At 35.0% G+C, this 16,730-nt stretch overlaps 1 protein-coding gene across 2 annotated transcripts; it reads left to right on the top strand.

Moving 5' to 3' along the window:
• Nucleotides 1–3,523: 3,523 nt before the first annotated feature.
• LOC131063793 (zinc finger protein CONSTANS-LIKE 9) lies at nt 3,524–15,621 on the top strand. Of its 2 annotated transcripts, XM_057997730.2 has the most exons (7): nt 3,525–3,691; nt 4,211–5,794; nt 5,883–5,991; nt 8,002–8,379; nt 8,895–9,140; nt 13,420–13,763; nt 13,984–15,621. In XM_057997730.2, exons 2-7 carry the CDS (start codon nt 5,730–5,732, stop codon nt 14,111–14,113), a joined length of 1,272 nt encoding a protein of 423 aa, XP_057853713.2. In that variant the 5' UTR covers nt 3,525–3,691; nt 4,211–5,729; the 3' UTR covers nt 14,114–15,621. The 2 variants fall into 2 exon arrangements, with proteins under 2 accessions (XP_057853712.2, XP_057853713.2); XM_057997729.2 differs by having other exon boundaries at nt 3,524–3,691; nt 4,211–5,991.
• The last annotated feature ends 1,109 nt before the right edge of the window (nt 15,622–16,730 follow it).

Here is a 16,730-nt window from a genome sequence, read left to right as displayed (position 1 = left end):
ATTTATGTTAAGCGTTACTCCTTGATGTCACGCAAGCGTGATTGAGACATTAAGCCCATCAAGATACCAAACAAATGTAGTCGCAAAAGCACGATTTAGACCGTGAGGTCCTACTTAGATGTTGATATGAGAAAGAGTTCAAGGGTCATCACTTCCCAAGTAACTGCAATTCCCACATAACCCTTCCTTCAAAGCTTTCGTCCATCAGGTATTTGTTTATAGTGAGTTAGAATGCCAAGGTATTCTAGTCGTACTCACTTTGGGTCGTTCCTTTCTCATGATTGTCACTTGCTTGCAAAAGCAAATGGTCAGGAAGGCAGGCCCTCTAAAGGTGACACACAATCAAAAACATGAGCATGGTATTGAAGATCTGGATTTCTGATCACCCTAAGAAGGATGAGAGCATACTCTCCTACTCCAATGTCAAACTCAACAATCAAAGCAAACATAGATTCATTCCATCCTACTTAGAAATCATACTAGGTGCCTAAATATTAATTACAAACACAAAGTTTAGTTGTAGTCCAAGGCAACCTGCAAAACCCAAGTCAGAAGTTTGATATGTTTTAGTCTTTGACTATCGAACCTGCATAAAATGTGTTAGTAGTTTCATTTGTTGTCTTTGCCATGCGTATGCCAAGGTGCTGCATAGAGAATCAGTACCAAAAACCAAAAAGTAGAAAACATAATGCAAAACAAACAATTTTCAAGTAAAACAATATTTTTTTACCTCTGTTTTTGGACTTTACACAGGCGCAGAATGCATAACACAGGCGCAAAAGTCCCCAGAAAGCCCTGCATTACCCTGTTTTTGGGTTTTTGGCCTGCAAATCAACTCAAAAGGCACTCAAGACATGATTAGAGGGTTAGATGGTTAGTGTTCACGTCGGGTTCACCAATTAATGTAGCTAGGAAATAGGAAATCATCAAAGCAAATATCAATAATAGCTCAATCACAAAAGCAGATTGCAATGATCAATCCTAACACACTCAATAAAGACATGAAAATGAAGCATTCAAAACTAAAGACTATGCAAATCAAATGTAGATCTAAATGCTTCCTTCATGCGGCTCCATTGTCCTTCTTTCTTCTCCAAATAGCCTTTTGTTTGTGGATCTCACCTTCAAGTGCACACACATGAGATGAAAACAAATAAACAAGATCGTGGCGCAAGAGTACTAGAAGCGTGATTGATTTGACAAAGTGATTATTAGATCATATGATTATTAGATTGAGATTGAAGAAATTCATCCAATTTATAGACAAATTGGAGAAATGATCAAATTAGCATGATTCAATTCAAATGGAAATTGTAAATCAAAAATGTCAATTATGACAAATTATGACAAATTATGACAAATTATGCACTTTCTATGCAAAATTGATTGATTGATAATTTATGACAAACCATGACAAATTTCTATGTCAAAAATTGATTGATTGTCAGTTATGACAAATTATGACAAATTGAAATGTCATTCCCATGAAATTAGGAGAGAAATAGGAGGAAATTGAAATTAGGAATTAGAAAATTAGAAAAAAGAGGAAAATTAGGAATTAAGAAATCAGGGGAATTAATTAATAATTTGTCATTTATTAATTAATTCACAAAAAGAGGAATAATTAGCCAATTAAATTAAACATTTAATTGTGATGAGAGGACTTAGGATAAAATAAATAATTTATTAATCCTAAAGGGAGAAATGACAAACAAGGTTAAATGATTAAATCACGAAACCCTAGAAGATGAATTAGCAATGCAAGGATGACAATTAAGTCTTGATGAAAGATAATTGACTCGATCATGATTCTAATGACAAATTGATCAATGTGATAAAATGATTTGATTGATAAATGTGCCAATTGACGAGGAACAATGACTAATTGATCCAAATTGACATAATTGAGACAGACAACGGTTGATGGCAAATTAATCGCAAAATGACAAAATTGACAAGATAACAAGGATCGATGACAAAATAGATCGCATGATGACAAGATTGATGACAAATTGATCAAAAGACAAGAATCGATGACAAATCGATTGCATGGTGACAAGATTGAAAAATGACAACGATCGATGACAAATCGATCGCAAAACGACAAGATTGAAAATGATAAGGATTGATAAGAGGACAAAACCCTAATTAGGATTGACGATGTCCAAAATGATGACAAATGAGCATGCACATTGATGCGACAGGATAAGATCGATCAAAATCATGACTGGATAGTGTTGTCGACAAGACCAAATTTGAGAGCGAGACGAATGAAGAATGTAGAAGAATGACTCGATGCTCGCAAATGATAAAGACCAAGTGCGAATCATAGGAGAAATGTTAATGCGACGCAAAAACCTAAAATGAGGCAATGCGCAAATGTTAAAGTATGATTCCGCAAGCGTTGACCATTTTTAGGTGTCTACAGTTTCAAATCACACTATGTGATCCATCATCATGATAAAAGAGAGCTAAGAGATATAATTTAAGTTTTTGAATCAATGTTTCGAATCACACATTGTGATCCATCATCAACATAAAAGATAGTCAAGAGACATAAATTTTATGTTTCTCATGTCTCTCGACTCTCTTTTATCCTGATGATGGATCAAGGAGTGTGATTCGAAACATTGATTCAAAAACTATGTCTCTTAGCTCTTTTTTATGTTGATGATGGATCACATAGTGTGATTTGAAACATTGATTCAAAAACTTTCACACGGTCTATATAGAGTTATATCAAAGTCTAACCTTTCCCTTAATTGATGCCCTTAAATAGTCTTTTTCATCATGTTACTATTATTTTGTCGTTTTTATGACATCTGTATAAATGTCCCCCTATTTTGTAATTTTTTTCATTACTTTCCAATTAAAAAATAAATAAAATCTCACTCAAAATGTTCCAAAACAGTAGAACAAATCTACAAATATCTAATTTTTACTTTTCCAGAGGTACTGAATACTTTTTTGAAAAAAACACTGCGCTAATTGTACTTTATATTTATATTTCCATTGACCAATTTGATATTTTATTCCTTTCGTTCTCGACGAGAGGAAAGCTTTACAACTAGCCCAAAGATATTTATTTGTGGGCCCCAATAAATGACAACCGTACGATCAAATGGTCTAGTGTGATGTCCACCGTCCTAAGCCAATCCCACATGGCTGTTCCACAACTGGCCACGTCATCACTAAACTCAATTAATAAATCATACGTCATTGCTGACATAGCCAACAATTGCCCTAACGCCACCCAAACGTCATCCACTCTCCGCCATATATTCTTTGGAACAAAACTAACGGAATATAACGGAGACTTGACGGAACTTATCTCAACAAAATGAAGCCCCACCCTTTTCTGAAAGGCCAGCTTCCTGTCAAATGCACGAGGGAACTTTTTGGCGCTTTTGCCGGTAAAACGCGACGGAACCACGGGTAAAACGTCGCTGTCGGGCAGTAATTTTCAAGTTTTACGCAACCTTTTTACCGCGCTTGAGATTTTTTCTGCTTTTGTAAGCTATACCCTTGGGAAATTATGCTGTGCGCTAGAAAATTTCTCGGCTAAATTTTTCGATATCTTTGTGGAGTACGTTAGAAATAGCTAAGCGCGAGGTTTTACAGAGCCTGCGGAAAATCTTGCATCGCTATACACCTGTATCGACGAAATTTGGGGGGCAAGCTTGACATTACGGTAAGTTTTTTCATTCCTCAGAGATATTTTGAGTTCTTAAAGCTTTAGAGGGAGTCAGTGTTGGAGTTTCGACGTTTGAATCCGTTTTGGTACAGTTTTAGTGTTCTAGTTTAGTAATCTTGTTCGCTAAGATTTGAGCGGTTTTTTTTCCTAGTTTTCAGGACGATTACATCAGTTTGGGTTTTCGAATTCGACTGTAATACGATTATGTTTATTTCTGGGCTGAGGCAGTGCATGATACGTATTTGACGTTTTTTTGGCCTAATTTCAGCTTATTTTGGAATTTTTAGTTTTTGAAACGTCAGTATTGAATCTTTGAAGTTCGAATTTGTTTTTAATACTGCAATATTTTCTTTTGACCGTCAAAATAACTCAGTTGGCTGCAATTTTGGCCAAAATGCTTGCAAGGTAGGTTGTATTTTGAGCAGTTTAGGACTATTTTAGAGAGATTTTCAGACGTGAGTATAGAAATTTTGGAGTTTGAATCTGTTGTAATAAGGTTGTATTTTTTGATCACAGTGAGAAATGAAGCCTGCGGTTGTAATTCTGGCGAAAATGTTGAAGTTTAAGGGCGTTTCCGTCGATCATTCGTGAAACTGCGGCAAAGGCTCTTCATATTCGGTTTCATTTAAAGGTGAATGATTATTTTGCTGTTAAATCGGTGGAAGCTTTGAGTACAGCTGTATAGTTGCGGATCAGTCGGAAGCTTATTGAGGTAGTTTGTAGGAATCGGCCGTAAGCGTCCAGATTTCAGAAAAAATGACATTATAAGCTTCATAATTCTGGCCGTACATCGAAGTCGTCAAAATCGGCAGTGAAAGCTCATATTCACTTTCAATTCGGCCTTTCTGTGAATTTGTAAAACAATCTCTTTTCAGAAAAGAAGTCGCTAAGGTTCAGATTCACACTTAGTTTTGACCAGCAGAAGGGTTTTTGTTAAGAAGCATCTCTGTGTTAGACTGATTCCGAGTCCTGTGTAAAGGAAGCTGAGTTTTTAAAAACTTAGTGGTATTCGTTCTGATTCAGTTCAGTTCTCTTAGAAAAGCTGAATTTCAGTTAAAAACAAGATCGGATATCTACGCTTGTGGAGTCCAGTGTAAAAATAAGTTGTACAAGTGGCATTACCAGTAAAGAAGCTTAAGTTCTGTTCAACGGAAATTGAATTTCTTAGTATTTTGCGGTTGGCATTCTGATTTACATAGGATTTTGTGTAAAAGAAGCTAAAGTTAGGGAAAACAGACGCAGCATATTGCATTTAGAATCTAGTGCAGAAGAAGCTGAACGCTTGGAATAGTAGTAAAGAAGCTCAAGTATATGGGTCTCACTAGTGTATTTTGTATTTACCAGTTCTTATGTGCAGGGGAGAAGAATTCTATAGAAAGCAGCAATACGGATTTGGGTTCAGCGGAAATCTCGTGTGAAATAAGCTTAAGGTTTAGGGGTTTCAGCATCACACAACAGGATTTAGTTTGGTTGTCTCGTACAAATCAACAGAGAAGCTGTATAAGTTCTTAAACTTAATATTTCTGTTTGAAAAAAGCTGCATACTGCTAGAATCAGGCGTGTAGCAAGTGAATAGAGTACTCTGTGAAATTACAAAGTATAGAATTTTGCTACACAGGTTAGATTATTTTTGGTAGTATTTGCAGGATACGGCAAAAAGCTCGAAAAATCATCTGTATAAACTCTAGTACTATTAGATTATCTTTCTGCAGTGGGTTACAATGGAATGCTTCTGTGACTTTTGTGGGGAAGTAAGGCCAACAATATACTGTAAATCGGATACGGCTCGACTTTGTCTGTCATGTGACCGGCATGTTCACAGTGCAAATGCGCTCTCCCGCAGACATCTTCGGTATCTTCTCTGTGATCGGTGTAATTCCCAGCAGGCCATGGTTCGATGCCCTACAGAAAGCTTATCTCTGTGTCAAAATTGTGATTGGAACGCTCATGGAAGCTCGGGGGAAGCATCAGAACATAATAGGCATGCTATCACTGGCTACATCGGGTGCCCTTCTGCAGCAGAACTCTCAAGGTTATGGGGTTTGGATGGTTTTCCTCAGTTGGCCGATTCTTGTGGACAATCTGCCGAGAACGTTTCAGGTATGTCTACTGTTAGTGAGATTGATGCTAATAGCTGCCGGGGTACGTCAAAAATTGACAACTCTCTGGATGTGGTGACTGTTCGAAGGAATAATTCAAGAAATGCCCAAGAATTTGATGTTTGGATGGAGTCTTCTTCCTCAACACCCAGAGCAATTACCGAAGATAAACTGGTTGGATGTACAGGGCCAGCAAAGGTGAGTCTCCACATTTTTAAATGCATCAGATTAAAATGTATTATGACCTTTATAAATATATATGGTAGGCTGTGCCAGTACTGAGAGGTATTTGAAGGATTTTCAGTATCGTATTTTCAAAGTTTTGAGGTTGACCTTGAGGCCAGTTGTTTGTCTCAGTAGTTCACAATATTAATTTTGTTTAATGTATTATTCCCCATTTGTAAACAGTTCAACCTGTTGCACAAACTGCCCAAATCAAAGAAATCCTTCACACCGAGTCCCAAAATATGGCTTGCTTTTAGTGATCTGCACCACATCAAGAAAAGATCATGAATATATTAGGCGAAGTACCAAAGTTCTGCTTAATGGTGATAAAACACCTTAAATATCTACAATCTTGGCAATGAAATAAAGTACATCAATTTTATGACTCGCTGTACAATGAGTTACAATAACAAGTAGGAGGGAGTCTTGCAAAATATTCGAAGAGCTGAAAATTTAATAACACCCAAACACGCTAAATCAATAACATTATATAGTATTTAGGAAACCGAAAATAAATTGTTACCGAATAACTTGTAAGTAGGATTTTCTGGGATGGGAATCCCGAACCTTATGAAAATGTTTTCCTTGCCATGAAGCATCATCAGCCATGTTTTAACAGTTGAAAGACCTTTCTTCCTTCCCAATTGTTGAACGTAAAGGGTAAAGATGCTTCTGTGTTTTGTTGGCAGTGAAAGCTTTTTTCAGCTCTTCTAAAGTTCTATGACAGGAATTTTGACTTTTAAGCATAATGAGTTATCTCACCCTTCCAAATTATGGATGAGAATTTGCACTTGAAGCTAGTAGTATAGAACCTTATTGGAGGCAATGGATGAGTGTCTAGACTTGTTCATATAATCCCGAGGACTTAGACATGTTGTGTTATTCTAAACAGACAAATTTAAAAGGTGATGCAGTAAGACATGCTTATGGTGGATAAAAGAATATAACTTGATAATTATACTACAAAATCTTTGAACAGGATATCCATTTAATTATGGGAACCGAAACTCAGACCTTATTTTCAAGTTATGACAGTAAACCCCATTATATTTTAGTGCTTCTAGCCATGCCTATTCAGATGTACCTACTTTGGTCCATTGTGAACATTAATATAGTTTCGATTTCAATCTCAATTTACACTTTTTTAATATATCATTTGCATACGTGTGCGCCATGGTCACCAAGGCGCATATGCTTCCAAATATTTTTATGTTGTAATTATATCTATTCTAATATTTCCAAGTTAGGTCCAGTGTGAGAAGTGTCTGTTTTCTTATGTACTTCCTAACATATTATGTACTTATGTTTACAATTGGTAATTCAGGGAAACTTCTAGTGGTAGTTTGTGAACGGTTGTCATTCATCTCTTCTTGCCTGTACTCAATCTCAGTTGTTTCTTATAATTCTACTCTAGTATATATATTATGTGACTGCTATTTTGTATGTGGCAGTTTTTGTTATCCTCTTCATCTCTAGCCTGTATTATACAATACCTCTACCCTCTAAGGTCATCCACATCAAGCCCGGACAACACAACAATGCAGCAAGTGCTCGATGTTATCGTTCATTTATTGCAACTCTCCTGCATAAGGCCCAACTGCTAATGATTATTTTATACAAATATTATCTCTTTCACTTAAAATTCGTTGCAGTTTGTTCTTAATAAATTTCACGTGATTTTATTTTACAGATTTGGCTCCTTGCTTTCTTGCTGAATATAATTGAGTTTGATATTGGGAGATTTAGCCTTATGCACACTTTGGTTTCGTGTGATTTGTTTTGAACTGTTACTCAAATTTAATTCCAATTCTTTTGTAGTAAGGATAGAAAAGACCAAATCTTGTGTTCTCCTTTATTTCCAAGTTTGCAATGAAATGGCTTTTCTACCCTATTAAAATGGGTTTTATCTTCTTATAGATATTGCTTATTGTGAATTGTCTGCTTGAAAATTTGATCTAAGGGCACTTATTTATGCTTATGCAGTCATCTAGAGCATCCGAACAACAATCAAAACAAAAGCCTGTGGTTGTTCAACAATTGCTTGATTTACAAAAGCTCACACTTCAGAGTTCAACCCAAATTCAGAACTCCAAGTTGCATTCGCAAGTTGATGATTCTAAGTCAATGGGACCCCCTTCATCAGCGCCAACAGCAGAAAATTTTCATGCACATCACCAACATCAAGAGAGGCAGCAGAATGATCAGCTTCAAGAGCAGCGACAAAATTGCCACGAACAGGATGGTCCATCAGTTTCATTGTTTTCGCCAGAAACACAACAGCTGAAGCCTGATGCTAATATCGAACATATCATGGAAGGGGACACTTACTGGCGTTCCAGTCCTGCAAATGATACTAACCAGGTGCGTTACAAGTCTAACGGATATTTGATATTCTCAATGATATATCTTATTGATTTAATTATGAATTCTTCGGATATTTCTAGAATGATGAAAATTAGATTCAGAATCAGAACCATCAGCCTGTAGATAACTTAACTACAGTCCTGGCAAAATTGATTCAAACTAAGAAACGATATGACTCCTAAAGTGGTATTTATGTTATTTCTAGCTTGTTTTCTTTGAAGAAATAAAATAATTGGAATGCTTTTTGGTAAAGCAGAAATTATGTTGATATCCGTTGGAGTTACAAAGTTTAATGTCAAAGTTTAAAGGAAGAAGGGCCCTAAATAAAAATTGTACGATCTAGAAATTATATTTATTTTCATCTCTTTTTAGATTTCCTTGTATTCAATTATCCATGTAACATGCTTCAAATATGCACTTGAAAAATGCTATGTGACAAATTCTATCTTGGATTAGCCTCTTTATATGTTCTGGTGCTGTCTAATAAAGCTCTGTTTTATTGGAATCTGCAGCTGTGGGATCCACATATGCAAGATCTCGGCCTCTGTGATGGCGGTGATAATTGTGATGGTGGTGATAATTGTGATGGTTTTAATATGTCAGATGTTGATCTCACATTTGAAAACTACGAAGATATTTTTGGCAGTTCACAAGATCAGTCTGATTCGCTGTTTGAGGACACAAGTGCAGCTTGCTCCAACATGGACAGGGATGTTTCTCTTGTTGAGTCGATTGGTCACATTGAAAATACTCCTGAGGTTTGTTTGCTAAGAATGTACCTTTGGCTAGCATTTTTCTCCTGCAATTACATCAGGCGTGTTCTTCCCTTTGAAGTTTACACACATAGGATATTTTTATTTTCTGTTTTCATGTATATGGAGATCACTACTTTGTTTTGCCAAATATGAGTAGATTTTCGCGTAATCTATTATTGTTCCTATGGTAAATGAGTCACGAGCCTTCTTTCATCAGAGAGCAATCTTCCTCGGCTTTAAGTTAAACCCTTTGAGTAGTCAGCATGCACGTGAAATAATGATCCTTTTAAAGAAGAGTCGCCAAATACTCTCCCTCCCCTATTTGGATACATGTACTGCATATTGGATACTCGATATAGATGTGATATTTCTAGATACGGAATGAATATTGTATCCAGATGTATCCATAGACTAGCCTACATTTGGGTTATATCCAATACATTTGGATGCAGCATCGCAATGTTTGATGTCATATCTGGTCGGGTTTATGAAAAGATTCAAAATTTGCAAAATGTTAAAATATGAAAAGATTTGTTCTCTTATTGTCACACACACATATTAGTAAAGACACAAACATAATATTAACCAAATAAATATTGTAATTAAAATAAAAAAGTTATATAAATAAACATTTTGAAGGTTACCAGGGTTCTTTCCTGTGGTATGCTCTTTGAATCCTGTGTAAAAAATAAAAAATATTAATAAAAAAGTTTAGTGGAATAAGCCACTTTTATTGAAAAAAAACAAAACATTCTGAAGGTTATTTTCAATACCTTAGATATATAGATGGTTGAATATATGTATATTTCTATAATCGTCACATGTAGCCATATCTGTATTGGGGGATCTTGAAAATTCACTGTATTTGAATTTGATACCGTATCTATATCTGATATTGTATCGGTTTCCATGCAACTCTGCTTTAAAGAGATTAAACTAGTCTCTAGCAATGCACATATACGAGAACAAATAGAGGGTGTGGCAACATGATTATCCGGCAAAGTTGCAGCTTTAGAGCATCTTGTTAAAATATATTTGCAGATGACAAAAAAATTAGCACACACGATGACACATAGAAGTTAAATCGGGAAAGGCAGGCTATTCATTTCTTTATTATTAATAACAAATAAATTCTCGGTCCATAACAAAATGTTATTTTCCTACATCAATATAGAATTCTCACTGAAAACGAAGGGAGTAAAGATAATAAATATGAAAAGAACAGTCTCCTGAAAGTGAAGAGACGAACTTCACAACCAAACACATTTAGAGGTGAGCACATATCCATGTGAAAGATCATAGGGAGATTCAACATTCTTAAATGGCAAGATAGAATTTGCTAAGGCACTTTTGAAAGAGCAATAATGTAAAATTGTTGGCAGCCTTTGTGGTTGCAAGCAACTTGCGGGATGAGTAGAGCCATAGTCAGATTGTGACATCCATGTGAGGAAGGGGCCGCAAATTTATGGCACTCAATAAACCCGTGTGTATGTGCATTTTGCAATCCCCCTTCATAGATTTGGAAGTAAGGGAAGAAAGGAATTCAGGAGAGCGTATAAGGAAGTGACATATTTCTTATGAGTCAAATATTGATTTGGCTTTTTCATGGTTATATTAAAAAAAGATTCAAATGGTAAATCAAAGGCTGGTTCTGAGCAATCTAAGGTGTTGGATCTAGACCTGGCATTAAAAGCTATGAAAACTTAAAAAGTTATAAACTTTTAAGTGATAAGGATGGTTTGAAAAGTTTTGTTCTCCCCCTGAGATAGTTTGGAGTGAAGTTAATTCTTGAAAGAAGAACCAGGTCAGACAGATGACTCCCCTGCAGATGACGCAGATTCTCTAAAGATAAAACAAAGGATTCTCTTGTATGTTAAGGAACAAGGGAAAGTTTAGACAGCTCGCTTTCCTTAATCCTTCAAATAAGGGTTTATGTTTGGCTTTTTGAAAATTTCTTTTTGTGGGGTTCTAATCTTCTTACAGCTTTGTTTGTTAGGTTCATCATTCTCAGGTTTCAATATACACTTGAAATATATTGGTTGTGTGTTTTGGAAGTTTAATTCAAAGGGAGATGTCCCCAGTCGCTCATTTTATGGACTATAAAGAAAACGAGTTTATTTGGCCCTAAAATTCTATTTTCGACAAAGAAAAGTATTTTTATTTGGGCTTTGCCCTGGGTAGCCCTGGTTTCATTTCCGGGACTGCGGATTCGTCTTGGGTATGAATTAAACTATATTAACGCATTGTTGTCAGTCTGTCCGTATATATGATCTTCAACAGTGTTAGTGCACCGTTGCAAGTTTTTAAATGCTTGCGACTTTGTTGTGGAAATTTTCAGTAAAAAATGTTTTGTTGGTGCACTGAAATAATCTTCATTAGCCATTTTTCGGTTTCCACTCATAATCTTTGAAATGCAACTATTTATATTTGGTTGTCCAATTTGTCAACTTTCATCACGGTACTGATGTTTTTGATAAATGTTCTTCTGCCTTGATTATTTTCTTTCATGATGTTGAGGATGTGGTTATATGTTTTTGTGTTGTAAATGTAGAGTATATCAAGGCAAAGGTGTCGATAATATGTTTTTTATTCTGTCTAAATTGTCAACCTTGTTGACTTGAAAGTTATCAATAGGATCAATTTATATGCTTAGATCTCTTTGTCCTCTCCTTGAACTGCTGCCTCAAGTTTTCGAGTTTGTCTTGCCAGTTATCATCATGCGTTCCTTGGATTCTTTTAGTTTCTTGTCCATATTTTACAGTTTCTTATGTTTAGCTTGTAGTTCAGCTATCATATCTCCCTTATTTGCTAATTCTTGTCTGAATTGCTTAGTGGCTTTATCATGGTTTCTTTTGTAGAGATTTTTCTCAATCTCTCTTTTTGCTAATAGCTGTTGGAATTATTCTATGTTCTGATTTATTTCATGACCCCAATCTACTATATTGCTGATTTTTAATTCATTTGAATAGCCTCTTCTATAAGGGAGCTATTATATTTTATCAATATGCAACCTGTTTTAGGAGGTTTTGATCAGGTTCAATAATTTTGCTGCTTTGTCATTCTTCATCTCCAATTGTATTCTCAATAATTCTGATATCCTTTGTGGTGGTGGCTTTCTCATGTTCTTGTAAATTGTTATTTTGTTTTTAGCGAAGCTTCCTTTCCTTAGTGTCTCGCATATTGTCGTTTTATCTAGAAGGGCTTTTAATTGGAATATTTCCTCTTTTTCAGTTCCTCTCTTTCATTGTCATTGCCATCATCAACTTTTGTTCCATGCATCAACTTTTGTTCCATGTGTTCAAGCTTTCTAAAACTATTCTCCTTTTGTTATTTCATTGTTTTATTTGCTTACCAAATTTTTAAGCTTCTTCCTTGAACAAACGGTCCAAAAAATTATGCTGTGTTTTCTAGTCCTGAAACATCTTATCTTTACTTACCTCTCTATATCATGTTAGTGAAAGGTTGAACCAAGAAAACTAAAAAAAGAAAAACTATAAATAAAACCGTCTGTTTTGAATTATAAAGAACAAACTTAAAAAATCACAGAAGATAGGATGTGTAATCTTGGTGTTGGAAGTACTAGTCAACAACTTTGATTATTTGAAGTTTCTATTCAAATCCTTGAATCATATTCGGTGGAGTAAACACGGGAAATGAGATTGAGTTCATTTGATCTCTGCTCTGCAAAAGCTATTCTTCTTTACGTTTTGAATGGACAAAATTTTAGACTTTTTCATATGATAATTCTAGTCAATCTCAAGCTTTCCCATTAGTATTTATGCAACATGACAATATCATCGATGGCGATACCTAACAGAGCAGCTAAAGCCTCAAATTCATAGATTTTTACCATATTTTTGTAATATTGGGGAATTCATGAAGTCTCACATACATGGATCCTTACCTTTTTATTACAATATCAAGAAATTCATAGATAGTTATTCTGCATGGGTTTTTTTTATGATCAATCATTGAATGCGTCTTTATAATCTTGCACTGATGCGGTGATAGAAGATTTGGTACAAAAGTTGTACATTTTTACTTTTTTTGAATTCATTTGTGAATGTTCAATGTAGCTTATATCATACTCTGGAAAAGCCGACGTTTACTTGAAATTTCAATTTGCATTAACGCAAAATTTATCAAAAGTACATAGGCACGAGTCCCTAAATTCATATAAACTATCATTCAAGCTATAGTGCCTAAACTGGGATAAGAAATCTCTACTCATGAGTCAAGGGTTCCGAATTTCAATTATTAATTTAATGCCTTTCCTCGGCAGGTGTCTACAGCACAAGGGGGTTACTCAATTCCATCTCACGTTTCTGGACCAGCAGGAGGTATTCATTCTGCATCTGGTAAAACAGTTCAGGGTGTGCCTGTTCCAAGTGCAGTTGGCAACATTGCTATGAACTTTTCTGCAAGGCCACGACATCCTAATTTGTCACTTTCTCTGTCAGCTCATAGTGGAGAGAGCAATGCTGTTGATTATCAGGAGTGTGGTTTATCGCCAAGGTTTCCGAAGGGTGAGCCTCCACCATGGTATCCTACCAGCCCTGAGACTGCATTTTCTCAAGCTAGAGACAATGCTATGATGCGTTACAAGGAGAAGAAAAAGGCACGCAAGTAAGTTTGCAACCCCTTTACCTTTGTGGAGCTCCCCTTTGCTAGTCATAATTCGCTGATTCAGTAAAGATGTTTCAAATTTAGTCGAGTGCGATTTTCTACTCTTTTGATCTACTTTAGTATCAGTATTGTTTCTTTATTTCTTCTTTATATTTGTGGACTTAAATATAATTTATTAATTCTTAATAAAACTTCTATCTTGCCATTCTTTGAAAACCAGGTTTGAAAAGCAGATACGCTATGTTTCTCGCAAAGCTAGGGCAGATGTAAGAAAGCGTGTAAAAGGTCGTTTTGTTAAAGCTGGAGAAGCATATGATTATGATCCATTATCAGTGGCAAGGAGTTATTGACACCGTTTCTTAGCTCTAGAGAAGATCATAGTTCGGTCTATTGATCTTCTCCTACATATGCCAGTTTTTGCAAAAAAAAAAAAATTCAGCTGCAAAAGTATACTTGATGGATACAGGATATATAATGTTAAGGTATCCCCATGCTGCAATAGAGTTGAAAAACTTTATGTAAATACCTTGTATATTTATATATATAAGTAGCACGCTGCTTTTGCATGGGCAAGAGCCAGCTTAGGACCTGTTGGTGAAGATCGAAATGTTACTTTATTTATTTTATTGACTGCTGACTCACCATTTATTCTATGATCATTGTGGCCCCATCAATGGTTCTGTGATTGGTCCTCACCAGGTTTTCTTCATGACAATCCAAAGCTTCCATAGTATATTTGGCAAGATATTCTCTTAAACATTGCAGGGGCAGATTGAAGATGCATACCTTGAATTCGTTTGGCAATGAGGCTATCTGTAAATGATTATCAGTGCAGAGTGTATGGGATTGTATGCGGTTCAAAAGAATTTTTGGCAACTGGCTGTTGCAAAATACAACCTTTATAACAGGTTGTATATAAATCCTGAGTGTCATAAAAAACAAAAAGTTGATGCAAAAGAAATAATTAGAAGACAGGAATTGATTTACACAAGTGAAATTCAGACTGGTATTATATGATGGTTACTTTCAAAGATCACATTGCTGAGAGCTAAGTACAACGTCATGTTAGTCACTGGGCTTATTACTGAAATCTTTGATGGCTTTCATCCATGCATACGGAATGAAGTTTGCAGAGTGCAGTTTGCCATGTTCAGTTGCAATAAACTGATAGAAAATTCAACAGGGAGATATTTTTATCGACCGGCTAACATTGTATGTTATAGACAGTGTATGCATCAACGAATCTAAAATGCTGTAGTTTGTTCAAGCTACAAAAAATCAAGCACTCAGTGGCAGTAAAAGCTTTCTTCGGTAACTTTTGTATTTCTGTTCTGTTCGAGGTTCTTTTGTGAAGGTCTCAGCGGCATCAAATATAAGGACATTCCAGATCCAGAATTCTGCACAAATTTATTGATCAGTATGAAGTATGAATTTTCTGTTCATATTGTGAGTCTGCAAATTAATATTGCAATGCTCTTACTGACAGGGTATACAGGACCTTTGGAGCGGGGCTTTCCAACCTTTTTAAGTGTGCAACTTTTTAGATGGGGCATATTTCCATTAATCGATTATTTGTTATTCTATTATGTCTTTATGCTCTCACACATTTTATGTATGTGCATCAATCGAAGAGGTGCTGCTCCTTGATTTACGCTCCAATAAGAGGGCTATGAATGAGCTTTCTGTATCTGGTGGAAACGTACAGCTCTATTGCACAGAAACCAGTTAACGGTACAACTACATATGTAGCGAAACTTTTTTACATTCTGTAAGTTATTAAGATCTGATCCACTAGTAAATTTTTGTAGCTTGTTACTGTGCAACTATCTACATAGAAAAATATTTTTACATTCAGTAAGTTTAGGGCCAGATCCATTCGAAAGGTTGTGAATTAATTAGATAGAAAGGTATGCACCAGATAATTGTAAACTGTGTATGGAATAGGGTATGTTTTACTTATTGTCTATCAAGAATTCTGGATGCACATTTGACCGTTGATTCTATATTTAATTAATAAATAAATAGTGTCAAATGTGCATCCTGACTACTGGATAGACGTTGCCAACCATTGACCAGATAGTAAATCTAGTCTACCCTATTGGATTTTTTAACTAAATCAGTCATATATTCTCAAACACCCAATCATGGTTGCCATACAGAATCATCTTGTCTGCCTTTCTATATAAATCATGTGGAAATAGAACATTTAGTGTTTGAAAACGAAAACATGGGCGTGTTTTTTATTTTTAATTTAATTCAACATTAAAAACGATGAATGTGTAAATTGTAGATATATGATTTCCACAATTCAGTGTTAACATGAATAGATTTAACATGAATAGATTTAGGAATCAACTGTGATCCATCATTAGAAAAGCAGCACAAAAGAACCAGAATATAATGAATTGTTAGCAGACATGGCCAAATGTATTAGTTGCATTTATTATTTAACATTTTAAATGATGTAGAAAAGCAGCACAAAATAACCAGAATATAATGAATTGTTAGCAGACATGGCCAAATGTATTAGTTGCATTTATTATTTAACATTTTAAATGATGACCGTGTTATAATTTCATTTGTTATTCAAAGAGTGTTTTTATTGTATTTATTTGTGATTGAAAACAATGTATTAGAGAAGAAGACTTATAGTTGTGGATCTTAACTTTGTATTTTTCATAAATGTGATAATATCGAATGAGTTTGAATTTTTATGCAAGTATACAATTTAAACCTAAGGTTTCATAATCATATAATTAAATCTGATGTCACAAATATTCTCTTTGCAACATGGGTCTTAAATAGAATTATTATTATTATTATTATTATTATTATTTATTATTTATTATTTATTATTTATTATTTTTTTATATATATATATATCTTTTAACTCCTAAGTCATAGTAAACAATTATGACACCCAATAACATTTCATATCCAATAAACATGCATTCGTGAATCTTTTTC

The sequence above is a fragment of the Cryptomeria japonica genome, chromosome 1 (genome assembly GCF_030272615.1).
Source record: "Cryptomeria japonica chromosome 1, Sugi_1.0, whole genome shotgun sequence".
Classification (NCBI taxonomy): Eukaryota; Viridiplantae; Streptophyta; class Pinopsida; order Cupressales; family Cupressaceae; genus Cryptomeria; species Cryptomeria japonica.
Note: the sequence above shows the minus strand (reverse complement) of the source record. Positions and strands in the feature narration are given on the sequence as shown.